General features: G+C 38.5%; 1 protein-coding gene across 11 annotated transcripts in view; it reads left to right on the top strand.

The window, feature by feature from the left end:
• The window catches only part of Pkhd1 (PKHD1 ciliary IPT domain containing fibrocystin/polyductin), a 483,551-nt gene that overhangs the window by 55,279 nt on the left and 413,288 nt on the right, over positions 1–14,984 (top strand). For all 11 annotated transcript variants that reach the window (XM_076557889.1, XM_076557888.1, XM_076557887.1 and 8 more), the window contains 2 exons: positions 4,489–4,619; positions 12,726–12,861. In XM_076557889.1, the coding sequence (XP_076414004.1) occupies positions 4,489–4,619; positions 12,726–12,861 (267 nt within the window). The remainder of the gene's footprint in view (positions 1–4,488; positions 4,620–12,725; positions 12,862–14,984) is intronic.

Raw genomic sequence — 14,984 nt, 5'->3', positions numbered from 1 at the left:
TCTGTATTTTAACAGACTCCTCAGACTCCCTATTTATAGCATAATGTGTGAGACCCTGCTCTGGGAATTTAAAGAGAACCAAGCAAGGCCTGTCAAAAAGAAATTGAAATAAGAACAGAGTACAGAGGGAAAAAATATGAAAATGAGATCTGTAGTACTCACAGTCGCCACTTATCCCTTTCCTCAAGCATCTTCAAAAGAAATTTCTGAGGACAATCTTGGCTTTTCGTACAGACTGTTAATTCACTTTTGGACTAAGACAGAGTTGCCTTCTTAGGCAGTGTGCTTGTGAAGCATACATTTTCAAATGGGAATGGTAAAATCTTACCACCACTATAATTTCTCACAACTACCACTGACAAAATCATGATAAAGAGAATTTATTTAGTTCTCATTATGCATGAGAAGCTCAATACTGTGGTATGGTAAATAAAAATAAAGTTATACTCTTGAATAGGTAGCGGTAAGGATGTAGAGCAAAAATAATTTGGGGAGGGCATGAAGAGGAGAGGAGGACATTGTTGGGCTAGGGTGCTCATTAGCATTCTTTGGAGGAATGATGTAAAGGCACTGGAGAATAGAGGTCAGGATGGAATGAAGGAGCAAGCCTGAGGGAGATCTTATGGAAGAGAACATGAAGCAGAAGAATATCATGGCATCTTGACTTAGAATCAGCCTGGCTTGTTCTGCAACCCCCAGGACATTGCTGTAGCTGGAGGGAATCTCTGTACTTTTGATTTGCATCTAACTCATAGTCAAAGACGTTGAATATATTTTTCACATGCTTATCGACTATTTCTATTTCTTTATTTGAAAATTATCTGTTAGCTCATATACCAATTTAATGTTTGCGTTATTTGTTCTTTCTGTGCTCATTTTTTTGAGTTCTTTATATATTCTGGGTATTATTCCCTTGTCCATTTTGTAGCCTGTCTTTTTATTGTTTTCCCTTTTGCTGTGGAGTTTTTAAAATTTGATGCAGTCCTTTCTCGATTTTTGCTATGGTTCCCTGAGCTTTTGGAATTCTATTTAGAAAGCCATGGCTGTGCTTATAGCTGTTTTTGTCATTTTCTTTCATTTTTGAGATTATAATGTAATCACATCTTCCCTTCCTCTCAACCCTCCTACATACCCTTCCTTGCCTCTTCCAAATTCATGGGCTCTTTTTTCATTAATTGCTTTTTAATGCTTATATTTTGAAGTGTTTTCTTCAGTAGTCTCATAGTGTTAGGTTTTACATTACTGTCTTTATTTATTTTAAGTTGGTTTTGTGCCAGGTGAGACATAGGGATAGACATCATTGATGGTGGGGTAGAGTAAGTTAAAAAGAGGCTATGTTCTTGGGTGGGTGGTGGTAAGTGTATAGGACAAATATAAAGATAGGAGGGGCATGAAGAGGAATGGAGGGGTTTCAGTCTTATATATATTTGAATAAGTGTTTTTCCTAACACCACTTGTTATGATTTCCCCCAATGTATGTTATTAGCATTTTTGTCGAGAATCAGATGACTGTAGCTGCGTGGGTTCACTTTTGCGTTCTCTATTCTCTACTGGTCTACTTGTCTGGTTTTCTGTCAGTACCATGATGTTGTTACTATGGCAACTTCAATCTTGTATTTGGTCACACAGTTACCATTTTATATATGTGGGAAAACATTAGTAGCATAATTAATTAGAAGTGGAATTTCTGGGTCATGGATTAAATACACTTAAAATTTTAATAAATAGGACTGGAGAGATTTCTCAGTGGTTAAAGTACTTGCTACGTAGACTTTGGATTCCAGCAAGCCCATGTAAATATCAGATGAGCATGTGTCATGTCTATAATTACAACTAGAAGTCAGAGACTAGATTCCTAGAGCAAGCTGGCTAATAAAGCTTTCTATATCAATGAGCTCTGAGTTTCACTAGAAGACCTTGCTTCTGTGAATAAGGTGAAAGAGCTATGGAGTATGACTCCTGACATCAACATCTGGACTCCACATGCCTGTGAACATATAAGTATATGTATCCACATGCATGAACATTTGTATCTACACATGTAAAAACCTCATATAGGCACATGCACACCACATACACATACATGAGAAATTGGAATAAAAATATAATGCTGATAAGTAAGTATAAGATATATTCTCTTTAAAGTTTGTATAACTTTTTACATGTAGGTATGAATATCTATTGTTTTACATCTTTTTTTTAAATAAACATTTTTATATTTATTTATTTATTCATTCATTTATTTATTATGTATACAGCATATATGACTGCAGGCCAGAAGAGGGCACCAGATCTCATTACAGATGGTTGTGAGCCACCATGTGGTTGCTGGGAATTGAACTCAGGACCTCTGGAAGAGCAGTCAGTGCTCTTAACCTCTGAGCCATCTCTCCAGCCTGTTTACATATTACTAATACATTTTTGCAACTTTTTTGATGTTTAACATCTTATAGATGAAAAATATTTTAGTGTAGTTATAAATCATATTTATTTTAAGAGATATTGAACTTCCATGGCTTAGGAGGTATTATGGTTTCCTTTCTGGGAAGTTTGTTCATCTTGGTCTTTCTTTCCAAATTTAGCTATTGCTCTTTCTTGATTTTAAAGACTTAAAAAAATTTAATGTATTTATCTATTTTTTATAATTCATAAATGCTTTTATGTAATAAAATGTGTTTGGCCTTTATAGCTTTAGAGATTGTAAAACACTCAGAGTAGGCTTCTCTGAAATTATATGAAAATAAAGTTCTATGTTTCCTTCTATTCTTTTTCCATTTAATCTCTTTATGTCCAAATATTTTATTTGAAATTGGCTCTGGGTGAAGGATGGGAGCCAAAAATTCAGGTTTTATCTTATCTCACGCTATTCACTTATTCACTTAATGATCTGTCTGTGTGTTAGCATGAAGCCACGTACTTATCTGTCCTTCCAGACTGCCTCCTCTGCCCGCCCTGTCTGAGCATGTGACGTTGTCACGTTTTTATTCCATTTGATTCTAAAAAGTTTTTGTAGTGTCTCAGAACACCTCTTTACCCTTACTTCTGAATTATTATTTTATGGTTACTTTTGTTCACTTTTCGCTGAACTTTACAATTATCTTGTCTAATTTATGAAAAACAATCCACCATGTTTTATTGGAATCCTATCTATGTGTTTATGTTTAATTCAGAGAAATTATGATACTTATTCTTTTTACCCATTTATGCTATTTTTTTTCAGTTTTAATCTAATCCATTTGTTAGGTCTTTGGCAGCATTTTAAAATTCCTCGCCATGTTTTCTTGTCAACTTTATTTATAGACGTTGTATCCTTACTGTGTTGCTATCACATATCCATCTTCCCTCCCGTTTTTTTCTCTCTACCTTAGAAGTCTTGGGTAGTCTTGCTCCGACTCTTCCAGGCAAGCTACACACTGAACTACAGACATTATTTCTCTAACTTGCATCAGTCTCATAGGTTTTGGTAACGTTGTATAAGTTCCCTTTCTTTGTCTAGCCTGTCTCCTGCTTTTGCAGCCCCACTTAATCTCAAGAGACACGAGTCTCTATGTGGTATCCTTTGCTGCTCTCTTACTAAAGAGCAGATTTATTTTTCTCATCAATAATGACTGCATTTCTGGCTATATATGGTAGTGTCTGTCTATAGTCCCAGCTATACGAGAGACTGAGGCAAGGGTTCTATTTGAGCCCACAAATTCAAGACCAGCAGAAGCAACATAGGGAGGCTTTATGTGGAAGCAAAGGACATGAAACAAGCCTCCCCCACCAAATGAGGAAAAAGCAAATAAGTGAGCTTTTGTTTACCACCAGCTAGACTAAGAAAGTGTGCTGTGGTGTCAGGACTGGCATCACCTCTCTTCCTGCCTATAGTGAGGACATGGTGGCTCCTTGGGGTCACTGTTAGCAGCCTGCAGAGAATTCCTGATGGTAGAGGCAGACAACATTAGTCATTGTGTACTGTTATGGTGACTAGAATTTGGCTTGTGTGGTGTCAGATCTCCAAGTTGGAAAAATTGTCCTGGAAGGAAATAGAGAATGAGGACAGGTGAGCTCGGGGCCGATGCTAAAAATGAGCCGCCTCAGGTAACAGCAAGGCCAGAGGCCCTGGCTCTGTCCTGTTTCTCTTAATACTACCACGCTCTCACTCATTGCTTCTTGGGAAAGAAAACCTTTTATGGAATGGGGAAGAATGATCTTTAGAATCTAGGTCAGACAATGTTTTCGGATACCACTTGCTTCTTTGACTCCTGGCTGTATCCTTATATTTTATTCATAAAGGTCTCCAGATGCTGCTCTGCTCTTTCTGTCTTCTACTTACCATTTCTTCATCTATGTGTGGTGGTTTCTACATTTCAATTCAGTCTTTTCTGCAGTTTGAGCATTGCCTTGCTCTTTGGCTAAAGAGTTTCCTATTTCAATTTCATTTTGGTTTTCCTGTAATTAACTTTGAAATAGCTATGTACATGTGAAGTGTTCCTTTTATTACAGGAGGACTGTGGGTTACCCTCCGAGGCTCCAGTTTGGAAGGTGTCAACCTGGTGTTGTTTGGAAGGCAGTCCTGTGCCATTGATGTCCTTAACAGCAATTCACAACAAATTCAGTGCAAAGCCCCACCCAGGGTAAGGAGCACTTTGCTGTCCCCTACAAATTTTAACACATCCCTCTGAGAACTAACATAACTAATCTGAACTTCTCATCATAACAATGTGCTTATTTTTTCTATTGTTTGTTTTGCTATGAAAAAAAAAAAACACCCAAACAAAACCCTGAGCCCAAATTGTAATTAATTTTGGTTAATTCCTTAAAAAATAAGGCAACTTTGTGCTTTTAATGGATATTCATACTATAGAATAAGCAAAAGTAGCAAGACACACGTTATGTTGCCTTTCCTCTTTTTTGAGCAAACAGGTTGCATACATTAGCGATTTTGTTTTCTGGTGGACTTGTGGAACATAGAAAATCCTTGAATGCTTGGTTCTGACAGAACACCTTCACAGTTACTGCCTACTGTTTTCTTCTGAAAAGCAGATCCCCCAGGCTGCAGAGATAGCCCAGTTGTTAAAGTGCTTGGTTTGCTAGAAGGACTTAATTTTGACCCCTGCCACATATTAGAAGATCAGAGTGCTGACATGTGCCTGGAATTCCAGAGCTGGGGAGGCAGAGACAGGCAGATCCTTGTGGCTGTCTGGCCAGCCAGAATCCTAACAGGAAGTCCTGAGTCCCAGTGAGAGACCTTGTCTCAAAAAACAAGGTGGATAGCTCATAAAGAATGATACCCACAGCTGATCTTTGGCTTCCATGTGGACATATAAATGTTTGCATATGTACCTCTACACACATGTGCACCTATACATAAATGAATATACACACTCCCTCTGTATACAAGCCCCCGCTTACACACAAACACATACACAAAACAAACAAACAACAAAAATAAGGTCCCCAAGCTTCCCTGCCCTTCTTATTAGTACTGTCTAGTGTCCACTGAGGGACTAGAGTCTGGCTCTTCCCTTCTCTGGCGTGATCGGCAAGGGTCACATCCACTGCCACAGTCAGAGCCATTATAACTGAGTTAGTGTCCTCATTATTCTTAGCCTCTCTATGCCCCAGAGAATGACTACTCACTGAACAAATGTGTCCTGCAAGAGGGTCGCAAAATACCAGTTCATCACAGGCCCTACCACTCTGTCATCCAGTTCCTCAAATACTATGAAAAGCTAGCTTTTACGTGAAAATGACATGCGATTCTAGTATAAAGCTGACATTTAGATAATTTTTATATCTGCCTTGTTATAAGCAAAGGTTTTAGACCATCCTAGTAATCATATATTTGAACATATTTATATTTTTCTGGACCCTTTAATCTAAATTTCAAAGCTTTAGATATAAATTCTTACTGTCTACAGTTCATTTCCAGTTTCACTCAGCATCACTGTGCATTTGATTTCTAGCACTTTAGTCCACCATGGGTGTTATCAGTTTGGTGTAGGCCCTGTTTAATGAGTCAAGTTTGAATGCTTTGGCTTTCTTTTACTACAGGGCATAAGCATTAGAAAGCAAACTTTAAATCTTGAACAAAGTTCATATATGGAAAGGGACTATGGAAAATAGAAAAACAATTATGTTCTCTTTTCTGCTTTTCCTCCTTCTATCGCCTTGTTGGAAACACTTTTAATTCTTTGGATTCAAATTATGATAATTTTTTTTGTTCAAGCAATAAAATGTGTTTACATTATTATAGTTTTTAAATGATGCTGTAGAAACAAAGTATAATTTTTTTTTTTTAGAGTTCTTTGATACCCGCTTCCACCCCCAGCCAATTTATTTTTCCTTCGGGCCTTTCTTATAATAGAAGCTTACCATGTTTTTTTGTTTTTGTTTTTGTTTTTTTTCTTTTTTTACTGTGTTCATTCTGTATATTTATTAAATAAATGAAAGCATCAGTGGACATTGGGAGGCCACTGGTAGTCTCTGATTTGAGAAGACATGTGATTTGGAAGCACTGAGTGTTAGGAAGTGTAGAACACTTTATTATCAGGATCCAAACAAACATCTCTTTTCCCTTAACACTACCAGGTGCTGGGCAGGGTGGTGCCTTACACAGATCAGATCCAAGTCATTTGTATTTGTGTTTACCTTTTAAGTGACTGTGAAATTTAAAAGGGCAAGAGAAAGCCATCAGGCATACCTCTCCCATCCCCCTCTTGTATGAGGAGCTTGATTGTCTTAAAATCACCAGTCAGGAAATGGAGTACCAGAGGAATGTTGAGTTTTCTTGAAGCTACATAGTTTGAATTAAAAAAAAACAAAAAAAAAACAAAAACGGAGAATACATCCAGGTTCCCTAAATGTCCATCTGAGGGCTGCACTTGTTATGCTTTTGTGTGATTCTTTAGGAAGATTCTTTTCACAGGATTATTATTTTTTTATTCTCCTCTCATACATTATATCACAACAGCAGTTTCCCCTCCCTCCCCCTTCCTCCCCAACCTCCCTTCTTCCCAAGATCCACTCCACCTCCATCTCCTTTCAACAAAGGAACATGCCTCTCAGGGATATCAACTGAACATGGCATAACTGAAGGGTACACATCATGCCCCCACATTCAGGCGTGTTTGCATATGCCCAGCGGACACTTTCGCCTAGCCAGTTCCAGGTCAGGATAGCCATTTCTGGGTCAGGGTGTCTCACGTGACCAGGATCCGTGACGTTGCATGGCTATGTAAGAGCACGCAGCATAGCCATGTGATCTGCGCAGGCATGGAATGGTTACATTGACCTGTGTACACATCTAGGCCACCCAGCCTTTAAAAGCCAGTGCCATGTTCCCGGTTCTTCTTATCCACACATGTGTCTCTTCCACAGGCCTGCATACTCTCTGTCCCTTTTATCTTTAATAAAACTCTTATTAGCAGATTCTGTCGTGTTTCGTGACATTTCCTTGCAGGGTAAGGGCACAGCGCCGCAAATAACTAACAATAACAAGTTACAGTAAGATTAGGCATATACCTTTATGTCAAGACTGCATGAGGCAACTCAGTAGGAAGAAAAGGATCCTAAGAGCAGCCGAAGGAGTCAGAGGCAACCCCCACTCCAAGTGTTAGGAGTCTCATAAGAACACCAAGCTACAAACACATAAGATACATGCAGACGACCTAGTTCAGGCCCATACCAGGTGCATGATTGTTGCTTCAGTCTCTGTGAGCCCCTATGAGCCCTGCTTACTTGATTCTGTGGGCTGTGTTCTCCTGGTGTCCTTGACCCCTCTGGCTCCTACAATCCTTCCTTTTCCTCTTCTGTGGGGTTCCCCTGGCTCTACCTAGTATTTGACTGAGAGCCATTACATCTTTTCCCATCAGTTGCTGGATGGTGCCTCTTTGATGACAATTGGGCTAGGTATTAATCTAAGAGTAAAGCAGAATATCATTAGTAATCATTTCATTGAATTTTATGTATGTATGTATGTATGTATGTATGTATGTATGTATGTATTTTGTATACAGCATGTATGACCAGAAGAGGGCACCAGATCTCATTACAGATGGTTGTGAGCCACCATGTGGTTGCTGGGAATTGAACTCAGGACCTCTGGAAGAGCAGTCAGTGCTCTTAACCTCTGAGCCATCTCTCTAGCCCCATTTCATTGAATTTTTTCCCAGTCATGTTTGGTTCTATCCTGGGTCATTGGCCTGTGCATCCTCTGGTTTCTGGCTATCTATGTAGTGTTAGGCATGGATTCCCTCTGGTGTGGGCCTCAGGTTGGACCAGTCATTGGTTGGCCATTCCCATAAGTTCTGTGCCACCATTGCCCCCGAATATCTTGGAGGCAGGACAGATTGTAGGTTGAAGGTTTTGTGGCTGGGTTGCTGCTTCAGTCTCCCTGCTGGCAGCCTTGCCTGGTTATAGAAGATGTCTGCTTCAGGTTCCATATTCCTCATGACTAGGACTCTTCACTAGGGTCACCCTCAAATATTCCAGGGAGTTTCCACTGCACTAGGTTTCCACATTGCCCCCCAAATTGCCCTTAAGGTCCAGTCATCTCTCCCAATACTCTCTTCCTCCATCTACTCCCCACCTGATCCCTCCTCCCTCCTGTACACAAAATCTATTCTGTTTTCCCTTCCCAGGGCAATCCATGTGTCCCCTGCTGAGACCTCTTTGTTACTTAGCTTTTTTGGGTTTGTGAATTGTAGCATCATTATCCTTTACTTAACAGCTAATGTCCACTTATAAGTGAGTACATACGACGTTTGTCTTTCTGGGTCTGGGTTAGTTCACTCGGGATGATTTTTTTTTTTTTAGTTCTATCCATTTGCCTGTAAATTTCATGATGTCATTGTTTTTGACAGCTTAGTAATACTCCATTATGTAAATCTATCACATTTTCTTTATCTTCAGCTGAGGGACTTCTAGGTTGTTTTTAGTTTCTTGTTTCTGGTTGTGAGCCTAGTCTTTAATGGCTGAGCCATTTCTCCAGCCAAGTTTCCAATTTCTTGCTACTATAAATAAAACTCCTATGAATATAGTTGAGTAAGTATCTTTTTGGTAGGATGGAGTGTTCTTTGGGTATATGCTCAAGAGTGGTGTACCTTGGTCTTGAGGTAGATTGATTCCCAGTGTTCTGAGGAGTTATCATATTGATTTCCAAAGTGTCTATACAAGTTTGTACTCCCACCAGCAATTGGAGGAGTGTTCTCCCTGGTCCATATTCTTGCTATCATGAACTGCCACTTGTGTTTTTGATCTTAGCCATTCTGACAGGTGTGAGATGGATTCTCGAGTCATTTTGATTTGCATTTCCCTGATGGCTAAGGATGTTGAACATTTCCTTAACTGTTTCTCAGCCATTTGAGATTCTTCTGTTGAGAATTCTGTTTAGATCTGTTCCCCATTTTTAATTGGACTATTCATTTTTTGATGTGTACTTTCTTGAGTTCTTTATATATTTTGGATATTAGCCCACTGTCAGATGTGGAGCTGGCAAAAATCTTTTCCCATTCTGCTGTTTTATCCTATTGATGGTGTCCTTAGCCTTACAGATGCTTTTCAATTTCATGAGGTCTCATTTATTGATTGTTGATCTTACTGTCTGTGCTACTGGTGTTCTGTTCAGGAAGTTGTTTCCTGTGCCAGTGCATTCAAGATTATTTCCCACTTTCTCTTCTATTAGGTTCAGTGTATCTGGATTTATGTTGAGGTCTTTGATCCACTTGGACTTGAGTTTTGTGCAAGATGATACATATGGATCCATTTGCATTCTTCTACATGTTGACATCTAGTTAGACCAGCACCATTTGTTGAATATGCTTTCTTTTTTCCATTACATATTTATGGTTTCTTCATTAAAAATCAGATGTCCATAGGTGAATGGACTCCATTGATCAATGTCTCTGTTTTCATGTTCACAAGGCAAGTTGGTCTGTAATCTCTTTCTTTGTTTAGTCTTTGTGTGGTTTGGGTATCATGGTGACTGTGCCCCATAAAAGAAAATTGGCAATGTTTCTTCTGTTTCTGTTTTGTGGAATAATTTGAGAAGTATTGGCTCTTCTTTGAAAGTCTGGTAGAAATCTGCATTAACACCTCTGGCCCTTCGATTTTTTTTTTTCTCTTTTTTTGGTTGGGAGACTTTTAACAGCAGCTTCTATTTCCTTAGGGGTTAAAGGTCAATTTAAATTGTTTGTCTGATCTTAATTTAACTTGATAAGTGGAATCTACTGAGAAATTTGACTGTTTCTTTTAGATTTTCCAATTTTGTGGAATACAGATTTTTAAAGTATGACCTAATGATTCTTTGGATTTCCTCAATATCTCTTGTTATGTCCCCTTTTCCATTTCTGATTTTGTTAATTTGAATATTCTCTTTCTGTCTTTAAGTTAATTTATATAAGGGTTTGTCTATCTTGTTGATTTTCTCAAAGAACCAACTCTATTTCCTTGATTCTTTGTATTATTTTATGGTTTCTATTTTTATTGATTTCAGCTCTCAGTTTGATTATTTCCTTTGGCTTACTCCTCTTGGGTGTGCTTGCTTCTTTTTGTTTAGAGTGTGCTGTTAAGTGACTAGTATGAGTTCTTTCCAGTTTCTTTATGTAGGCACTTAGTGCTATGAACTTTCCTCTTGGCATCAATTTCATTGTGTCTCTTAAGTTTGGGTATGTTGTGCATTTATTTTAATTGAATTCTAGGAAGTCTTTAATTACTTTCTCTTCCTTGACCTAGTAGTTATCTAGTAAAGAGCTGTTCAGTTTCCATGAGTTTGTAGGCTTTCTGCTGTTTCTGTTATTGTTGAAATCCAGCTTTAATCTGTGGCAGTCTGATAGAATACAGGAGATATTTCAATTTTCTTGTATCTGTTGAGACTTGCTTGTGGTCAATTTTGGAGAATTCCATGAAGTATAGAGAAGAAGGTGTATTCTTTTGTTTTTGGGTAAAATGTTCTGTAGATATCTGTTAGGTCCATTTTTCCCCCCACAATGTTTTCTATCTCCAGTATTCTGTGTTTAGTTTTTTTCTGGATGATCTATACATTGGTGAGAGTTGGGTATTGAAGTCTCTCACTATCAATGTGTGAGGGTTGATGTGCAATTTAAACTTTAGTAGCATTTCCTTTACAAACATGGGTTCCGTTGAATTTGAGGCATAGATGTTAAGAATTGAAGAATTATCTTGGTGGATCTTTCCTTTGATGAGTATGTAGTGTCCTTCTCTATCTCTTTTGATTAATTTTGGTGTGGAGTCTATTTTTTTAGATATTAGAATGGATATACCAGATTGCTTCTTAGATACATTTGCTTGAAAAATATTTTTCCATCCCTTAACTCTGAGGTAATGTCTGTCTCTGAAGTTGAGGTGTGTTTCTTCTGTGCAGTGGAAGGATTGCTCTAGATTTTGCATGCATTCTACTAGTATGTGTCTTTTCATTGGGGAAGTTAGTCCATTGATATTGAGAGATATCAATGACCAATTATTGCTAATTCCTGTTATTTTTTTGTTATTGTAGTTACTGGTACATGTGTGTGCATCTGTGCTTCTCTCTCTCTCTCTCTCTCTCTCTCTCTCTCTCTCTCTCTCTCTCCTTCCCTTCTTTTGGTTTTGCTGGTATGAGATTATTTTTTGTGTTTTCATGGGTGCAGTTTATCTTCTTGGGTTGGAGTTTTTCTTCTAGTACCCTTTGTAGGGTTGGATTTGTGGATAGATATTCTTTAAACTTGAAGCTCCATTTCCTGCTTTGATCTAGGCTGGATGTATCTAGGCTTTTAGTCTATAGATTCTATTTTGCTAGTTCCTCATTTTCTCTTTCTAGTACATTCACTATTTCCTAGATTTCATATTTGCTTTCTTTAGACTTTTAAAAATCTTGTGACAATTTTATACATGGATATAATGTATCTTGATCTTCTCCCACTACCACCCTCCCTTGACTCAGTTCCACTTCCTCTGGATTCATTCTTTCTAAGTTCCTTCCCTTCCTTTTAAGACCCACTGAGTTTAATTAGGGTTTCTTGTATGAGCACAGGGTGAGGGGTATTTAGCAGAGCATGAGAAACTTACCAGTGACCATACCACAGAAGACAATGACTGCTGCATTTCCCAGCAGCCATTAACTGCCAATAGCTCTTCAGCTGGGGTAGAGTTCTTCTGAACTACCTCCCCCCATACTGGAGTGTTGATGGACTCTGTCTTATAGGCATCTTATGCAGGTAAATGCAGCTGCTGTGAGTTCATGAATGCAATGATTATCATGTCTAGAAGTCAGCATTTTATAGCACACTTCTCCATCTTTTGGCTTCTACATTCTTTCTACCATACTTTCCTCCATGTATCTGGAGCCTTGAGGGCTGAGAGTGGTGTCTCCTGAATTTGATTATTATTTATCTGTGAGACAAAAAGCTTCAAGATGCATCTCACAGGAGATAACATAGGAGGAAATTATCTGAGTATTTACATATCCGAAGCTACTCTCTCACATGACACCCTAAGTATAACACTAAGTATAGACACCCTTGAATGCACCTTATTGCCCGGAAACAATTAGTGTGTTAAGTGTAGATCACTCTTACTTACCTTTCAGGGGACAGCCAATGTTCAATACTGCATTTTTCTAAGTTCTTACTCTCTGCAGAAAACATATTCCACGATCAGCAACGTTCTTTGACTGATTCTGCTTAGAGTTCTGTTTTACCCTCAAGTCCAACTGAGATTTGAATTCTCAAATTGATTTTCAGGGGAAAGATGGATACACCGTGAATGTGACTGCAATCAGTGGAGGCCACCCCACAGTTCTTCCCAGAGCCTTTACTTACGTCTCCTCTTTAAATCCAGTGATCGTGTCTTTGAGCAGAAACACAAGCAGCATAGTGGGTAAGATACGAGTTACTTCAAGCCCTTCTTTTCTTTAGAGCTTTGCTCCTATTGAAAGTCAATTAATAGGCTATGGATTTTGATTTACTGTTTAATTTATTTATTTGAGACAGGGTCTCCCTAATTTAGTCCATGATGGTTTTTAGTGGCGCTCTTACCCTGTGAAGAAAAGTCACGAAACACAACAGAATCCACTAACAAGAGTTTTATTCAGACAAGGAGAAAGGGGTAGATGTGATCCGGCCTGCTGAAAGGACATGTGTGGGAGAAGGGGGCGGGGGGACATGGGGCCTGCCTTTTTAAGGGCCAGCTCCCACCTGTGCACACAGGCCCACATGGTTGCTCCATGCATGTGCGATTATGTGACCATGCAGCACATGGGTTACATAGGACATATGACCCAGAAATGACTAGGGGGAAATGACTAAGTGTCCTGCCGGGCATGCTTGACCACGGGGGGGGGGGGGGGGGGGGGTTGGAATTCCTATCAGTCCAGCTAGCCTGAAGCTCTATTTGATAGTGACCTTGCACTCATAATACTTGTTTCACCCTTTTGAGTGTTAGGATTCCAGGAATGCATACTGGATCCAGCTTATTGTGTTATAGATGAAAGATCTTTTTCAGGTTACCTGTCAAAAATTAGTCTTATATCTGATTTCTCCTTTGTGAAAATTGGACTATTTCCTCATGAAAATGATGTGAATATTGAATTAGTATTCAATAAGTATTTATTGAGCAGCTAATTTGTACTGCTACTGCTAATTTTATAGATATACAATAGACTTCAATCCTTAGCACTGGTTTATGGCTTCAGTTTACAGACTAGAAAACTAAAGGATAGAGTGTAAATAACCTAACATAGCACCTTTAGCAAGTAACAAAGCTGAGATTTAAACACCAACAGTCTGCAGATCCCAAGCATTCAGCCACTTACAGTTGGACATAGGTTTTGGCAATAGAATCTATTGTGGTAGTTTAATAGTTATAGAATAGGTACTTGGAGTAACCAAGGATTCTTGTTTGTTGAGACTTACTATGTACAAAAAGAATTTTAAAAGCATTATGTACCAAAATAGTTTAATCTTTACTTGAGACTCAGATGATATGATGGAATGAATAATGATTTTTTATTATGTTATTCCAATATAGACTAGGTATAGTAGCTGGCCATCATTCTTACTGGTTAATTGAATGCCAGATGGCAGAGTTTATGTTTTATTATAAAATGACCACCATGTTTCCTAATGAAAAATCTTGAACTTAGTTTTTCTGGCACTGTTTTCCTTTTCCAAAGCACAAGAGCACACAAATAGAGTAACGTTACCTTTAACTGCTAATAGTATTCAGCTCAGATCACACAGAAGAATTTTCTGCCTCAAGAGATCAAAGTATCTAAAATTCCCAAATGGTACAGATTCTTCCCAATTAGGTAAAAAAGTGAGTAGGGAGCTCATGGGACAGCTACATATCAGTGATTTTAAAAAAGGTCCTACTCGTAATGATAGTAACAAATATATTGATCTTGAAAGTATCTAGAAGTAGCCTGACAGTTTGTGATAGCAAGTCCTGAAGTCTGTGATACTGATACATCCTAGGCAAGGTGCTATTTCAGAGTTTATACTTGCTTTTAGACCTGCTGTGGGCAGATTAAAGACCACCCTTTAGCATCCACACAGTGTGGCAGCACAGTGGGAAAGCCTCTTTTAAGTTGGGTTGCTTCATCCAGGAGATGATGTTGATGATTGTGAAGCCAAGATAAAATAAAAAAAGAGGGACAAGGAGAGGGCAAGGGGAATCCGAGCTTAGCAGCACAAATGTGGCTTTTGTAGTCAGAAAATAATTGAATATATATGAATATCAACTCAACCACTTGTTAAAGAAACATTTGACAAATTCATAGCATGTTTTAAAACAGAGGAATTTGTGTATTTGGCCGTCTTCAGAGGGTGTTCTCATGGGCTGACAACATTGGTAGACAGAAAATGCAATGAGGTCTCGAAACGGCTTGACTGATCACAGCACAATGTATCTCAAATTTGATCATGATTTCATCACTTGGTAGCCTATGAGTAGTTAAAGTTAATCTGGTGATTGGTGGGGCTCAGCTAATTGCTACACAAATA

The sequence above is a fragment of the Peromyscus maniculatus genome, chromosome 21 (assembly GCF_049852395.1).
Source record: "Peromyscus maniculatus bairdii isolate BWxNUB_F1_BW_parent chromosome 21, HU_Pman_BW_mat_3.1, whole genome shotgun sequence".
In the NCBI taxonomy this organism is placed as follows: Eukaryota; Metazoa; Chordata; class Mammalia; order Rodentia; family Cricetidae; genus Peromyscus; species Peromyscus maniculatus.
Note: the sequence above shows the minus strand (reverse complement) of the source record. Positions and strands in the feature narration are given on the sequence as shown.